Raw genomic sequence first — 17,779 nt, forward strand, 5'->3', positions numbered from 1 at the left:
GTAAATTTGAACCTTTGCCACATGTTTGCAACTTCATTGAAAGTACTATGATCAACATAATGAACAATAATTCTAAAAGGTCATGAAGTATACAAATTTATAATTAGCTGAAATAAAAATAAAGTTCTTTGACTGCTGTCATTGTATCACCATTTTATATAGCAAGTGTAATTACCGTTGGCCAAGTCCTTCAAGCCATATATGCCGAGCTGTGAAAGCTCATTAGATACGCAAATTATAAATTAGCTGACATGAAAATGTGAAATGACTTTCGATATTGATTTAACCAGGTATAATCATCAATGTACATAGCATGTTTTGCCAACTTTGATCAAGTAAATCCCAGTATATACCCCTAATAAGCAAAGTTCATTAAATATGTAAATTAGGAATTGACTTAAGTAAAAATGCTTAATGATTGTCAATAATGTTGTATTATGGTATCTGCAATATATGTAGCAAGTTTTGTCAACTTTGGTCAAGTCAATTCAGATATATATCTCTAATTAGGAAAATTCATTAAATATGCAAATTAGGAATTGGCTGAAGAGAAAATGCTTAATGACTTTCAATAATATTGTATTATAGTGTCTTTAATGTACATAGCAAGTTTCATCAATTTTGATCAAGTCAATTCAGATAAATATCCCTAATTATGAAAATTCATTTAATATGCAAAGTTGGAATTGGCTGAAGTAAAAATGTCTTTTGACTTTCAATAATGTTATATCACAGTATCTTTGATGTATATAGCAAGTTTCAACAACTACAATCAAGTTAATTCAGATATATATCCCTAATTGGGAAAGTTCATTAAATATGCAAATTCGGAATTGGCTGAAGTAAAAATGCTTAAAGACTTTCAAAATGTTGTATCATAGTAGCTCCAAATACATGTAGCAAGTTTCATCAACGTCGGTCCAGTCAATTCAAATGTATATCCCTAATTAGCAAAGTTCATTAAATGTGCAAATTAGAAATTGGCTAAAGTTAAAACGCCTTATGACTTTCAATAATGTTAAATAATAGTATCTTTAATATAAATACCAAGTTTGGTCAATTTTGATAGAGTCAAATCAGACATATATCCCTAATTAGAAAAGTTCATTAAATATGCAAATTAGCAACTATCTTTCATATAACCCCTTAATGGTTCCCACTGCTGATATGTCTTGGTGTGATCAACATTTGTAGCAAATCTCATCAAATTGTGTGTAGTCGTTTTTAATGTATATCCGTTTTTTCTAAAATCATTAATTATGCAAATGAGTAAAATGTATGCAAGCCACACTCACAAAAAACTAATCACATCCTGCCATTTGCTAACTGAATATATGTACCAGATTTGATTCTGATCTGACCAGCCGTTTTTGAGATATCAGACCAACAGACAGACAGACAGACAGACACACGGACACACACAGACAGACAGACATCGCTGCGACATATGCCCACGTGTGTAAACACGTGAGCAAAAAATTACAATAACTGATTTTGTGAATAATATAGTTTTGTAAACACAATTTTTGTATTGAAAAGACGATATTAAAACACTTGGGTACACCAGTATGGTTTTTACAATGATCTTGACAGATGAAATGTTCATGTTGATTCATAAAAAGCGACTCAGTGGCTGATACAGCTAAGTAGTGATATTTAAGAGAATTTACAATGGGCCAGGTTGTCGATCAAGGAAATATTGATCAACATTGGAAATATTAAGGAATATGATATAGATTGATTTTTTGGGAGAGAGAAATTCGGTTTTTAGATTTTTTAAGTGAGTGGTTAAATTATATCATTTGTGGAATCTTGCACTCCCACAGCACTACAAGCACTACAATACGTCTAATCACGCACTCCCCACAGTACTACGATACGTCTAATCATGTACTCCCCACAGTACTACGATACGTCTAATCATGTACTCCCCACAGTACTACAATACGTCTAGTCATGTACTCCCCACAGTACTACGATACGTCTAATCACGCACTCCCCACAGTACTACAATACGTCTAATCACGCACTCCCCACAGTACTACGATATGTCTAATCATGTACTCCCCACAGTACTACGATACGTCTAATCACGCACTCCCCATAGTACTACAATACGTCTAATCATGCACTCCTCACAGTCCTACAATACGTCTAATCATGTACTCCCCACAGTACTACGATACGTCTGATGACAGTGACACGGTTAATGATCCTCTCTGATTTTTATTTTGAAAGGAAAGTAAACTTTGATCACATTGGGACTAATAAACCATACATACTTTGAGTGTATTTGATAATATTATCCAATAGTAGAGGATATTTTGTTAGCCGCTGGAAGACACACGGAATAAAATCTTTTAACTGTAACCTCCGACAGACTGGATTATTTTCAGCATCCTGTAATAAAAACAACATCAAAACACTTCAGTAGAGAAAGAGGACATCTCAATTAAATTCAATATTCATTTTTCCCAGGAAGATCCACTAAGTTAGTTTGCTGCTATACAGAGGAGTGCTTTTTTCACATTTTTGTACAGATTTTTAATTTTGACTGGATCATATTTTTCAAGGAATATGTTCAAAAGTTGATGATATGCATTTGTGTTCTGGCACAGATTTCACAACAAACGAGCTTACATGTTCTGGCACAGATTACACAACAAACCCTAACAAGATATTCAACCAGCTTACATGTTCCTCCTCTGAATCAATATCATATATGTACATTAATATCTCATACTCCTCTTGACTACAGGGGTTCACATGTAATTATCACTTGCAACAATTCAATACATTCACTCTTTGAGTAAACACATGAAAGATACTACAGGAACGTATTATTTACCGCTAAAAACTTGGCTAGTTTGTCGTCCTTTTTCTGCCAATGTTTCAGTTTGTCCAGTGCAAAGCTTTGATACCTGCAGAAGTTGGCACATGCTTCTTTGAGATCCTCTCCAGGCTGACCATCAAACTAAAAAAATGAAATAGAAAACAAACATCAATCCCAAGAAGTTAGCAAAAACAATTTTGCATTCAGACTACAACATTGATACAAAACATTGCAAATACTGTTATTTAGAGATATCGAAACGTTTTCAATATATTTAACCGATTCTTTATTTTGATTTTGTGTATTTGTGAGTAACTGTAGACAGTAATGAACAAATATTAGATTTGGGTTTTCATTTTCGGGTGCGAAATCCTAAACTTACCCACAGTTGGCACTAGTCAAAGCTCACAAGAGAGATTTACTATTGAATCATACCCAAAACCACAATTATAGCTTATATGTACTTTATACATGTAGTGTCAGTAACTGTGTCGTTGCTTCCACAATTAATGATATGTCATGTAACTACATTTGTATATTCAACACACACATAAAAAACATGACCTTACATCACGTAGATTTGCATAATGATATCCTGATATACTGTAGAAATCCCTTATCGAAGCAGTATCCTCAATATAAGCCATGCATTCACTTGGTAATATTGTTCTTGATAACTTTTGTTATGTACTTTTAATAGAAAGTGTACCTTCTTTGAGAAATCCATATGAAAAACATACATACATACAGATAGGGATAACAGGACCTTTTTTGTTCTTGGTTAAACTTACTTGCATTGTATTTTTTCTTGAAGATCTTGTCTCAGGATTCAAAAAACTGTTTGAATGATGGTTCTATCTTGTCTACTTCCAGAGTTATGATTTTTTTTTAGAATTAAAACATGCTCGATTTTTTTGACAAATGGTCAAAAAAATACAACATATGGCTAAGAGCCATTTGTGGGTATCCCTATGTAAAAATATTGTTGTATAATAACATTAATTCTCTAACTAATCTGCTTTGATATACTTTTTGTGCAATATATTGTAAGAGTAAGGTATTTCTTTACACAGGGACTTGAAAATGCCAAAAATTTTGAGAGACAGAGTTGAAAATTGGACGGCACCGTGCTCCGTGTATAATACCAGTCAAAAAGCTATTTTTCGCCATTTTCAAACTACTGTGACTTGTCTCTACATTCAAACGCTTTTTTGGCAGGTATCGCAAGCTGGTAGATAAATACAATATCTCTCTTCGACAAATGATTGCTGATGGCTGACATTGGGCCTTAGTCAGTGACCACTACCTATCTGACTTACAGATTGATATATGGCGGGTGCCACATGTGGGGCAGGATGCGCTTACTATTTTCGAAACACCTGACATCACTTCTTGGTCTTCTGGCCAGAAGTCCATATATCTTTCTTTCATGAATATGACTTTGTTTGTGTACCGTCTATTTACTGTCTGTTCTGTGCTGTTTTGTGTCTATGTTTACAACTATTGTCTTACGAATTCTGACCTAATGTCTTTGGAGTATGGATTGGTATGATTGCGATTATTTTTCAGAGTTTTTAAGCTAGCTCTGTCAAATTTTGAACAGTTAATATTGAGAGATAATGAAAAAGAAGACATGCATTTAAGATTTGTAAAATTACTTAAATTTTGTATTTGAGATACACTGACAATCAAGATGAGCCAAAAAACATTGGACCAAATGTCAGTAAAAATAGCCATTTTCCCCATTTTCAAACAGCTTTAACTCTCAGAGTTTTCACGCTAGCTGTACAAAATTTGGGACGGTTAAACTTGAGTAATAAGAAAAAATATATTTTAGATCTGTAAAATTTCTTAAATGTTACATTTGAAAAATTCTGATATTCAAAAAACCAAAAAACATAGGTATATGAATAAAATAAGTCATTGTTCAACTGATCAACTCACACAACAATCCCCCTAGAGCTGTCCTTTTTTACACAAGAATATTACACCCCCTCCAAAAAGCTGTCACCTTGTTGTACTCAATTTTCCTTTGGCATTAAAATCTAGAGTCAGGGTTATGACTTTTTTCTTTGCTCTTGGTTCTTTCCTTAAATTTTTCATTCTCTCTTCATTTGCCCTCTCTTTCAATTTGTTTTTTTAATTCCCGATTCCTGCACTACCAATACCATTGCTGTCATTTTCCCTAGCCCTGCGTACAGGTCTGTGTGTTCCCAGCATTATACGGCCTCCACCATAACGCCAGGAACACACAGACCTGTATGCAGGGCTATCATTTTCCCCAGTTTACGTTAATACTGTTTAAAAGTAAAGGTTGTTTACATACAGTTATTACCATGGCATGCTGACTTTATTCCCATACATCATTGAAAGAGTATTCATTTCTGTTGTTAAATATCATTTTGTAAGTTTTGTGTAACATCAACAGATGTAAAATGAACACAGTTTAATGTTCCTAAAACTACCAGGGTTTGAAAACAGCTGATCGTCGCGTTGGCAGTATAGGGCTGTTCAACGAACTACGTACGTAAGGCCAAATTCAAGGTAAATTCCAAACGCATAGACTTTGAAACTACTCAGAACTGTCCTTAACACACAGTTTTTGGTGTACGGTGTTATGTAGGTCATTTTCACACACTCATCATGACCTGAGTTCAATTAGTCTAGAACATTCTCAAAGTCACTGCCCTTAATGACCTCACAACCTTGAATTCAATTAGTCATGTTTGGAATGTTCCGGAAATTTACTGAGTTGTGCAAGAGAGATAATTTTAGAACAGTAATTAGCATGTCAATAAAAGTTCTAGATTGTTCTTATATGCTTATGTAAGCACATGAGTATAAATATTGTTTTTGCACTGAACTGCAGTGCAAATCACTGACCACTGAACTGCAGTGCAAATCACAACCACTGATCTGCGGTGCAAATCACTGACCACTGAACTGTAGTTGTTGTTGTTCCTTTATTCCTCCTCAAACATGAGAAGAAATACATCAACACATTAATCACTGACCACTGAACTGCAAATCACTGACCACTGAACTGTAGTTGTTGTTGTTGTTGTTGTTCCTTTATTCCTCCTCAAAACATGAGAAGAGTTACATCAACACATTAAATTACAGAGGTATTAAGGGAAAAAGTTACTCAAAAAAACACAAAAAAAACCCACTAAATTATACAAGTAAGCTTCTGACAGAAAGCAATACACGGTACTGAGTTCAGTTCTCAAGGCACATTTGCACAAAGTCCAGCACAATTTCTTGAAGAGTTGCTTGTTCACCAGACTGCTGGTAGTTAATCATGTAAATACAATCTCCTAAAATATTACTAATAAAGTCAAGGTCATTTAAGTTGTAAAGTGTTGCAGAAACAGTAATGCTCATTTTGTCGAAAAGACGGTTCCAAAAAGAGTCTCTTGCTATTGTTGTATGACAACAGGAAGTTAACAAATGAGTCAAAACATCATCAACTGTATTTTGACACTTAAAACAGACTTCATTTCTAGGAAAGGTGAGAAGTTTCATAATACTGTAAACAATTTCACGGCGCTCAGGAAAATTGCGTAAATATGTGTACAAGTGAAATGGAGCTAACTTTGTGTGCAATCGAGAGTAAACCAGCATATCATCTCTACTTTCCAATCTTTGTCTCCAGCAATTATTTTCATTCTCATGGATGGCATCATTCACAATTGTTTTCCAAATAGGTTTTGGCGGGAAATAGCCAGTGGCGCAAAATTCATCAAGAAAGCATGTCAGATCGTATTTTGAAATGATCTTAACAGTATCAGCAATAAATCCTAAAGATTTCTCTGTAGAAGACAGTTTGAATTCAAAAAGACGATGTAAAAAAATACATTTTCTTGTTGAAAGAATATTACAGTTGCAAAGATTTCCAAAAAATAACAGTTTACATTTGTCAATATAGGCTTCAATTGAAATTAGACCTAAAGCACTTAAAGCGAAGTCAGTGGCAGTTCTGATGGGGAAACCCTGTATGATTTTAGCAGCATAACGCTGACTTTTCTCAAGCATAATCAGCTCAGTTTTTGTGAGAGACCAAAGCTCACATCCATGAAAAGCAGCTGGAAGGCACACACGTTTCCAGACTTCACAGCTAAGAATTGGATTCAGTCATGCTGCCATGCGGTCCAATACCCACACTGCGAAGCGAGTTTATCAATCTCCTGGCTTTTTTACAGGCAGATAATGTGCGATCTATCGAAGATAGTGTATTGGTAATTTGCATGCCAACAATAGTGATAGAGTCAACTTCTGTGACAGGAGAATTATGTAACGAAAGATTGCGTTGGTGGTGGCGTTCTCGCTTTGTTTCTCCGAAAACTAAAAGTTTACTCTTTGATGGAGAAAGTTGCAGTCTCCAATTTGAACAATAAGCACAAACTATATCAAGTAATTTCTGGCAAGTAGCGCGAGTTGGCGCTAAAATTGAAATATCATCCGCTAAGGAGGGCGAGCCTACAAACGAGGAGCCATATAAACAACCCACATTACTGTTTTCCAGTTCTTTGAAAAGGTCATTTACATAAAGTAGGAATAAAGAAGTGGAGAGAACACTTCCCTGACGCACACCTTGGAAAATAGGGTATTTATGTGAAACATACATTCCCAAGGCAATTTGACATTCTTGGCCATAGAACATGGTTCGCAGAATCCTCCAAACTTTTGAGTTAAGGCCATCAGAATACAATTTATGAAAAAGTCCGTTCCACCATACTGAATCGAATGCTTTATGAACATCTAAACTACATAGAAAAATTTTGCTGCGTCTTTCTACATGGTAATAAATTGTTTCTAGTATGCAGAAAGCTGTCGTGATATTGCTTTGACCCGGTTGATAACCGGCTTGTAAGGGATGCGGAATTTGTTTTTCTGCAAGCCAGGGCTGTAAACGCTGTGAAATGCAAAGTTCAAAAAGTTTCTGCAGTGAAGAAAGCAAGGAAATGCCTCTATAATTTGAAGCATCGAAACGATTTTTGTCACCACCCTTGAAAATTGGAACAAGGAAAGCAGTTTTGAACGAGAAGGGAACATATTCAACGGTGATGATTGAATTGAACAGGTGTAACAAAGAATTCACGAGTGAAGGCCCTCCGAAGATAATATGCTCATACGTTAAATTATCAGGGCCACCTGCTTTATTACGTTTTAGTTTCCCTATAGCACGCGTGATTTCATCAGCTGACAAAGGTTTACAAAGAATGGTGTCAGTATTACGTTGACTGTCGTTAACCAATTTACGAATTTCGTTATCGATCTGGTATTTAAAACGAGCTGAGAACACTTCATCTTCTGACGGTTCGTAAAGTTGCTTGAAGTGGTGTGCGAATGCATTTACAACGCAGTCGGGATCAGAAATTTTCACGCCATTAACTTTCAGAACTGGGAAAGCGTCAGATTTGTTTTTTCTGCGAAGGTTGATGCTACGCCAAAAGAGAGACTGATCAAGTTCTAAACAGTTTTCAATGAAGTCATACTTTTCCCTTTCAGCTTGGCGTTGTCGTTTTCTTAATTCTCTCCTAAATTCACGTTTAGAATCTTTGTACTTGCGAAAGGATTCATGTTGTAGACCACGAGGTCTCCCTGCTTGAATCCACTTATTTCTAAGCTCCCAGGCCCGTTTGTGAAATTGTTTGATATCCTTCCAATAGGGCTTCAAATAGGGTTTAAAACGAGAAGCTGGAATACATTGCTGTGCAGTATCGCGCATAACATTGACCAGTTTATCTGTGAAACGATCAATGTCGGGGGGACAAGAAAGCATCTCTCCATTAGCTGCGTTAAGGGCAAGCCGATCTAAATTTTCAGAGAGCGACTTGGTATATGAATCTTTAATACGGTCAGGGTCGAGTTTCGACCATGCTAGACGTGTTTTATGTGAAATAATGGGCTGACTGTGCGAAATTTGCAGAGTTAAGTTGCAGAGAATAGGAAAGTGGTCTGAAAGGTTTAAAGCAGAGTCATCGAGAACTCGGCATGACTTTATCCCTTCTGCAAGATTTGACGGTACAAGTATAGAATCTATTGTGGACGTACTCTGTCCACTGAACGACCAAAATGTTTCTATCGGACCTGTGCAAACATTCAGTAGATTTGTTGGCAGAAGATCACATGAAGTAACAACTGTTGAAGAGCTTTATCTCGTGTTGAAGTTGGAAGCCCAGGGCGGCGAGGCCCGAATAAATTTGCATTAAAATCGCCAAGAAAAATGACGTCACCATCAGGCGAGTACGTTGAATAGAGGTCATCTAGAAAGGTAATGTAATCTGCATAATCATCAACTGCATAATTAACAGGTGGCAAGTAAACCGCGAAAATAAAAGCACATTTAGTAGGCGCGTAATCAATTTTGAGGCCAATAACTCGGTCATCACCCAGATCTAAGAAGTCAACACATGAAAGTAAGGTTTTTCTTACGAGGAAGGCAACTCCCCCTTGTCCCCGAAGAGAAACAATATTTGCGTTGTCTTCCAACGCTCTATCAACAACACCAAATGAGGTGAAGTTGAGATCGATAGAATTTAGAAAATTAATTGAATGCGGAAACAACCAATGCTCACTTATAGCTAGAATATCAATGTTGTGAAGCATTGTCGTCAAGTATGGAACAGTAGACATCACCCCACAAACATTCCAACAACCAATCCGCAACGTGTTACATTCAGAATTAGAATGCATTAAAGATGAAAAACAGAGTATAGCAAATGCAAAGGTAAGATAACTAGTCATCTGTGCTTTGAATGTTAGGTTGTTGTCCTGCTTGTGTATTTTGATTTCGTCTAAAACTCGAATGTTCTGAAAATTTTTGTTCTCCCAACCACCTTCTGCAAAATACATTGCGGGGCCAAAAGTTTGTGGTAAGGAGAGCATCTACATACTTTAAACGTACATTAATCTTAGCCGCCACGGCTCCTATACGTTTGCTAGCAATAATTCTTACCATCGTAAATTCGATATTGTGTTTCTTTAAATGATTTTCAATTTGCTCACGGGAGGTGCCGGCTTTGATGCCGCCAACGTACATTCTCTGTGTTCGAGGCCTTTGAGAAACACCTTCAAAACCAAAGTCAGTGTCACTACGAGAGTTAGCAATTGCTGAGTGAGATGGATAATTACCAGATTGCAATTTCTCTGGGATCGGCTCCCGCGTCAACTGCGCTGTATCAAGTGCGGGCTGCAAATTTTCAAATACATCAGATGTAGCGGCTGAAGTCGGTATCTCGGATGGAGTTGTAACCTGTCGTGTTACAACACTTGAAATGCTTGACTGTTCTCCAGTCTTTTGTGGCAACGTGGTATTTTGTTCACAAAAACCTGAAATAGACTTTGGGTCTTCGGAATGCGTATCTCGTTCTCTTGAATTAATTCGAGGCAGAGTATTGGTAGAAACTGGTTCATCCTGGACAAGCACACTGTCATCTTGATTATCGTAGTTTTTATCTGGCAACTCATAATTCTTACCATGCTCGCAGGTCAAAGCGACGTCGCGATAGGATGGCTTAGGAAATGGCGCTGTATGATTGGTATTTTGCGCGGTGAATACATGTTGACCAGAAGGGCGTTTATTCACTTTCTTTTCGAGGATATTCAGCTTTGACAACAGTTGACCATTCCTGTCGGATTGGTTCTCCAAATCCGACAGTATCCCCTTTACTTGCTGATTCAAGAGTTTTAACTGAGATTTCGAATTGGCTTCAAAAGCCACAGTTTCACTTCGTACTGCATCTACAGTTTTCATCAACGTTGAAACTGTTGATTTAGTGTTCTCCAAATCTGCAATAGTTTTAGAGGATGACTTTTTAAGAATTTCTATTTCTTTGCGCAGACTACTCACGTCAGATTCATGTTCCTGTTTCATGGCAAGAATATCAGCCATTATGGATGCCACGTTGTCTTTCAAAGACATGTCCGTGTGGTTCACGATGGTATTTTGAAGTTCAACATCCTCTTCATTTTCGTCGCATGCAGAATATAGGAGATTCATAGTCTGACTGTTAGAGAAGTATCCTTGCTTCAACAGCGGTGTAATAATTGAAGGATTTTCTTCGTCAAGAAACCTGCAAAGTTCATAGCAGTCTTCCAACAGCTTTTCACCAACTGATGCTCTCGCGTTTCTACGATTTAGTCTGCGCGCCAAAACACCATCTGGACAGACAGGTATTTGCTTGGCTAACTTGAAAAGTTCATTACGTAATCGATGGATTTCACTAATGTCATCATTTGTTTCTGAACGTATTTCAGCAATCCAGTTATCTCTTGGCAATTTATCAAATTTTTCAAGTGAGATTTTCGTATACGGTGTCTCATGCGTGTCTTGATTCGATGCCATAGCATGTTCGTCGTCTCGATCTTCGTCTGACAAAGTATCAGAATCTCCACTCACCGCAATATGCCCAGCCTTGTCAGTCATTGTGATGCAAATGAATGCAGTTACCGTTCATGAAGCTTGGGTCAGGAACTTAGTCGAAAATGTTCAAAAAACTCTTCGAGCTGACATGAAATCTCCGTAAAGAGGAGATGGTCCGTACCTCTGACACTTCACGGTGCCTTCAGCAAAAAAGGGTACACTGCAGAAAGTTATTACAGGCAGGTTGGGGGGAAAAAACCATGGAGCGAATAGAACACGCTTGCACGACGTTCACGTACAGATTGATATATGGCGGGTGCCACATGTGGGGCAGGATGCGCTTACTATTTTCGAAACACCTGACATCACTTCTTGGTCTTCTGGCCAGAAGTCCATATATCTTTCTCTCATGAATATGACTTTGTATGTGTACCGTCTATTTACTGTCTGTTCTGTGCTGTTTTGTGTCTATGTTTACAACTATTGTCTTACGAATTCTGACCTAATGTCTTTGGAGTATGGATTGGTATGATTGCGATTATTTTTCAGAGTTTTTAAGTTAGCTCTGTCAAATTTTGAACATTTAATATTGAGAGATAATGAAAAAGAAGACATGCGTTTAAGATTTGTAAAATTACTTAAATTTTGTATTTGAGATACACTGACAATCAAGGAGAGCAAAAAAACATTGGACCGAATGTCAGTAAAAATAGCCATTTTCCCCATTTTCAAACAGCTTTAACTCTCAGAGTTTTTACGCTAGCTGTACAAAATTTGGGACGGTTAAACTTGAGTAATAAGAAAAAATATATTTTAGATCTGTAAAATTTCTTAAATGTTACATTTGAAAAATTCTGATATTCAAAAAACCAAAAAACATAGGTATATGAATAAAATAAGTCATTGTTCAACTGATCAACTCACACAACAATCCCCCTAGAGCTGTCCTTTTTTACACAAGAATATTACACCCCCTCCAAAAAGCTGTCACCTTGTTGTACTCAATTTTCCTTTGGCATTAAAATCTAGAGTCAGGGTTATGACTTTTTTCTTTGCTCTTGGTTCTTTCCTTAAATTTTTCATTCTCTCTTCATTTGCCCTCTCTTTCAATTTGTTTTTTTAATTCCCGATTCCTGCACTACCAATACCATTGCTGTCATTTTCCCTAGCCCTGCGTACAGGTCTGTGTGTTCCCAGTATTATACGGCCTCCACCATAACGCCAGGAACACACAGACCTGTATGCAGGGCTATCATTTTCCCCAGTTTACGTTAATACTGTTTAAAAGTAAAGGTTGTTTACATACAGTTATTACCATGGCATGCTGACTTTATTCCCATACATCATTGAAAGAGTATTCATTTCTGTTGTTAAATATCATTTTGTAAGTTTTGTGTAACATCAACAGATGTAAAATGAACACAGTTTAATGTTCCTAAAACTATCAGGGTTTGAAAACAGCTGATCGTCGCGTTGGCAGTATAGGGCTGTTCAACGAACTACGTACGTAAGGCCAAATTCAAGGTAAATTCCAAACGCATAGACTTTGAAACTACTCAGAACTGTCCTTAACACACAGTTTTTGGTGTACGGTGTTATAAAACATTCTCAAGGTCACTGCCCTTTATGACCTCACAACCTTTAATTCAACTAGTCATGTTTGGATTGTTCTGGAAATTTACTGAGTTGTGCAAGAGAGATAATTTTAGAACAGTAATTAGCATGTCAATAAAAGTTCTAGATTGTTCTTATATGCTTATGTAAGCACATGAGTATAAATATTGTTTTTGCACTGAACTGCAGTGCAAATCACTGACCACTGAACTGCAGTGCAAATCACAACCACTGATCTGCGGTGCAAATCACTGACCACTGAACTGTAGTTGTTGTTGTTGTTGTTGTTCCTTTATTCCTCCTCAAAACATGAGAAGAGTTACATCAACACATTAATCACTGACCACTGAACTGCAAATCACTGACCACTGAACTGTAGTGCAAATCACTAGCACTGATCACTGAACTGCAAATCACTGACAACTGAACTGCAGTGCAAGTCACTGACCACAGAACTGCAGTGCAAGTACTGACCACTGAATTGCAGTGCAAGTCACTGACTACTGAACTGTAGTGAAAATCATTGAACACTGAACTTCAGTGCAAGTCACTGACCACAGAACTGCAGCGCAAGTCACTGACCACTGAATTGCAGTGCAAGTCACTGACTACTGAACTGCAGTGCAAGTCACTGACCACTGAATTGCAGTGCAAGTCACTGACTACTGAACTGTAGTGAAAATCATTGAACACTGAACTTCAGTGCAAGTCACTGACCACAGAACTGCAGTGCAAGTCACTGACCACTGAATTGCAGTGCATGTCACTGACTACTGAACTGCAGTACAGATCACTGACCACTGAACTGCAGTGAAAATCACTGACCACTGAACTGCAGTGGAAGTCACTGATCACTGAACTGCAGTGCAAGTCTCTGATCACTGAACTGCAGTGCAAATCACTGACCACTGAACTGCAGTGCAAGTCACTGACCACTGAACTGCAGTGCAAGTCACTGACCACTGAACTGCAGTGCAAGTCACTGACTACTGAACTGCAGTGCAAGTCACTGACCACTGAACTGCAGTGCAAGTCACTGACCACTGAACTGCAGTGCAAGTCACTGACCACTGAACTGCAGTGCAAGTCACTGACCACTGAACTGCAGTGCAAGTCACTGACCACTGAACTGCAGTGCAAGTCACTGACCACTGAACTGCAGTGCAAGTCACTGACCACTGAACTGCAGTGCAAGTCACTGACCACTGAACTGCAGTGCAAGTCACTGACCACTGAACTGCAGTGCAAGTCACTGACCACTGAACTGCAGTGCAAATCACTGACCACTGAACTGCAGTGCAAGTCACTGACCACTGAACTGCAGTGCAAATCACTGAATACTGAAATGTTCAATACATGTGTATCCATCCACATGTATGTAAATGGGCTACCTAGTATGACTGACTTTCTTATAGTTGATTACACGATGGACCTCTTTCAAATTCAAAATTCAGTGGATGCACTTACGACACAGAGCATCATTAGGCCAAAGTAATTAAATTCTTTGTTTTGCGTCCACTCTAAATTGGAAAGGTACGCGTCTAAGCGGCTGAAAAACACACACAAGAAAATAAACACGGTGTAATTTGATTGCAGCAAATAAAAAATTGTGACAAAATTTTAGTTCATAAAAGCTAAGCGGTTATGTCCTAAAATTTCCTATTCAAATACACTGTGTTTTTCATGAAAACCTTTAAAAACCTAAGCGGGTGGGGACGCAAAATAAAGAATTTAATTACTTTGGCCTTATGGAATTTCATTAAATATGCAAATAAGCTATTTATCAGTACTTCATGGTTATAACCATTCAGCATGAATAAAGCAAAGTGTGATATACCCTAGAATTTCAGTCAAATGCAGTATACTTACTTATGAAACAAGGCCTAAGAACAGAATGTCATTAAATATGCAAATTATCTAATAATTAGACTGTAATGCTCATAATACTTACAACATACATAGACCAAAGTGTGATCAATATACCGGTATAGCAGGGGTCAAGTCAAAATTGGTGCACTTTTACTTGTCTATCATTTCACTTGTCTGTCATTGAATTACTTGTTTATCATTGAATCACTTGTCTATCTTGACTTACTTGTCTATCATTTAAATTACTAATCTATCATTGAATTACTTGTCTATCATTGAGGTGCTTGTCTATCACTTCAATTTCTTACCTACCATTTGTCTGATTAATTTCACAGGGCTAATTTTAGCTATCCTGCAATGTTCAAATTATGAGTCATGTTAGGTATTTCAAAATCTGAAGTTCTTTCAGATTAAATTTTCTGAATTTTCCAATCTCTAAAAGCGTAAGCATTCATAGATGAAAAAGAACAGAACAATAGTGAACTTACCCTAGCAAGTAGTATGTCACCTACTGAGTCAATCACATGACTTGTTTTTCTTTCTTTCTTCATTCTGACATTCAGTGATGTGTGCATCTCTAAAAGGTCTTCAAGACTAGGAAACAGCAGTCGTATCATTTCTGGAGTCAAAAGCTGTTCTTGCCTCATGGGTTTCATAAATATCCTATCCAAGATCTTAAGATTTCGTACATGAGTTTTTTCAGTGTGAAAAAGTTCTGAAAGAATCAAAAGATAGGTTTCAGGTATTTTAGACATTGGTTTATTACGAATGTTTTACAGTCAAGGATGTAATGACACCAAATTAAAAGCAAGATTTATAATGCTGAACTGGTTGTGTGATGCTTATACGGCAACAATATTGACTCTGAAGTTGTTGTGTGATGTTTACATAGCAATATTAATAACATTCTAGTATATCATTCATTTTTAGCACTGAAAGAGAAATAGGGTATTTACATATCATGATAAAGATAGAAGTCAGTGAGACATATCTGCTTTCTAGATACAATAAAAAAACAGCTGCTAAACTCACCATTAATAACCTCTTGCCTCTTGATTTCTTTAGGTTTTAGGGATTTTAGGATGTCTTTGTCAATAGTATTCTGCCAGTTTGGAGTATCTTGCTCTGCCTCCATGTCAGAATCATGTTCAATTACCCGCATTTGGGAGACAGTTTCCATGGAAACAGATGTAGACGGAGACTCTTGACTTCTGGAAAAATAAGTTTCAGTTACTTGTGCAATAATGTACCACCTGGCTCAGAGCAGATGAAAGGAAACAGACCGCAGACCACACCACCAAAATCTAATCAAATCCATAACTTTCAATGATGGATGCTAAAAATTTGGAATTTATGACTCGAACAAAATCTGTCTATGGACTTGCATATTGGAATTACAGACATCGTAAAATTAACACAGTGTCAATCAAAAGTGAAATCTTACTGTATGAATGAGTTCGAGGTGCAGTCTTTACTGTCAAGTCTCAATACAATTGAAAATTTATCCATAAAATCAACTTTATCATCATACACCTAATGTAAGTCTTCACCATGCAGAACAAATAACATTTCAATTGCATCATGGCTTTTATCGCCATTGCATAACACTCATTAAACAACCTTACTGAAGGTATCTATCTTTGAAGTAGCAAATGTGGAGCATATATTTTGGAACTTAGGAACTTACTTTGTTGAGATGCTTGATGAAGAGCTCCCTCTAGAGTTGGCATTAGAAAAGGTTGTGACTGCAGCTTGATCTACATCCACATCACTGCGAAAAAATAGACATGAAAGATTCATACAGCAAGGAAGCTCTAATGAGCATCATTCTAAATACTTTCTGAAAGTCTCTCTTTGCAATGTATGAAGAGAAAAAATGAAAAATGCAACTAAGTAGAGAAAGAAAAGCAAAATGAGAAGAAAGAAAGATTCCCAATTCAAGTGCATTGAAACCCGTAATTATATGAAGTATTTGCAGCACTATTACCACACCAATAGAAAAAAATATCTTAATGATTTGAAAATTCAAGAGACTGTGTCTTTACCATTTTTATTATACATTTAAGAGTTGTGTTGTGAATTGACAGATTCTTTGTCCAAATTTCAACACATAATGAAACTATAATTCTCTCATCATGTCAATGGTCAGTTAATGAATGAAGGGCCCAAGTCTGTATGGCTTGCCTCCCTTTGGTGATCAAAATTATTTTTTCTTTATTTTCTTCTCCTGCTGGCTTGCCTCATAAAAACTAATATCATTACCTGGCAGACAGCATTCACTGAGTAAAAAGCTATGGACAATTTCTCTGATAACTAGATGACTCTTTGAGGTTCAGTTTGTAGTAAAATATGCATTCTCTATCTTCATATATAGTGCCATTGACTATTTTACAAAGTAATCTTTATCCAGTGTAATCTAATCTAATACATTAGAGTACACAAACTTGTTGGATTATCGATAATTCTGTTCTTTGTGTTACAACATGAATTAATTGTCTATCACTTCAAACTATTCAGATAATTATTGATTTTGCTTCCCCATCTTATTCAAGAAGATCTTCAGTTTTGGTGTTTTCACAATTGGCATTTTTTGAGGTTGAGGACAACTTTCAATTGTAACAGGCGAAATGTCACTGTTGCCTATGTCATGAAGGGAGAATGGAGATATGAATATTATCAATTATAATATGCTTAGCTGGAATCCGGCAATCTGATTGGCTGGAGCCGGGGTTTATAATCTCAACAAGAAGACCTGCGCGCCACGTAACATTTTTGAGCTCGCGCAAATTTCGAACGCCAACTTGAGAGCTCAACGCGCCATAATGTCAAACAAGTCTATGGCTTCAGATTGATTTTGATTGTTAAATTTAAGTCTAGTGCAGCTTGACGAACCAACAAATGAAGAGTTTCTGTAAGCAGCGGAGGCTATGTGACAACAACATAATTTTAAAAAGTTTTTTGAGCGTAAAAGTAAAATTCTTCAAGTTCAATGTCTAATCACGATATCGATGCGTTGCTTAACCGTATTTTATGAATTCCACTGTGCACACGCACGTTCTGAAATGTTCTATTTTAGAGTTCGTATGAGGCTGGGC

At 36.9% G+C, this 17,779-nt stretch overlaps 1 protein-coding gene across 43 annotated transcripts in view; it reads right to left on the bottom strand.

Moving 5' to 3' along the window:
• Window positions 1-17,779, bottom strand: part of LOC139125550 (rho guanine nucleotide exchange factor 11-like) — a 244,373-nt gene that overhangs the window by 28,826 nt on the left and 197,768 nt on the right. For 35 of the 43 annotated variants that reach the window (XM_070691626.1, XM_070691622.1, XM_070691637.1 and 32 more), the window contains 5 exons: window positions 16,372-16,455; window positions 15,717-15,895; window positions 15,173-15,399; window positions 2,849-2,974; window positions 2,283-2,400 (listed from right to left, as the gene is read on the bottom strand). In XM_070691626.1, the coding sequence (XP_070547727.1) occupies window positions 2,283-2,400; window positions 2,849-2,974; window positions 15,173-15,399; window positions 15,717-15,895; window positions 16,372-16,455 (734 nt within the window). The remainder of the gene's footprint in view (window positions 1-2,282; window positions 2,401-2,848; window positions 2,975-15,172; window positions 15,400-15,716; window positions 15,896-16,371; window positions 16,456-17,779) is intronic. The other 8 variants (XM_070691638.1, XM_070691625.1, XM_070691618.1 and 5 more) reach the window with 1 other exon arrangement.

This window comes from Ptychodera flava, assembly GCF_041260155.1.
Source record: "Ptychodera flava strain L36383 chromosome 3 unlocalized genomic scaffold, AS_Pfla_20210202 Scaffold_25__1_contigs__length_14229661_pilon, whole genome shotgun sequence".
In the NCBI taxonomy this organism is placed as follows: domain Eukaryota; kingdom Metazoa; phylum Hemichordata; class Enteropneusta; family Ptychoderidae; genus Ptychodera; species Ptychodera flava.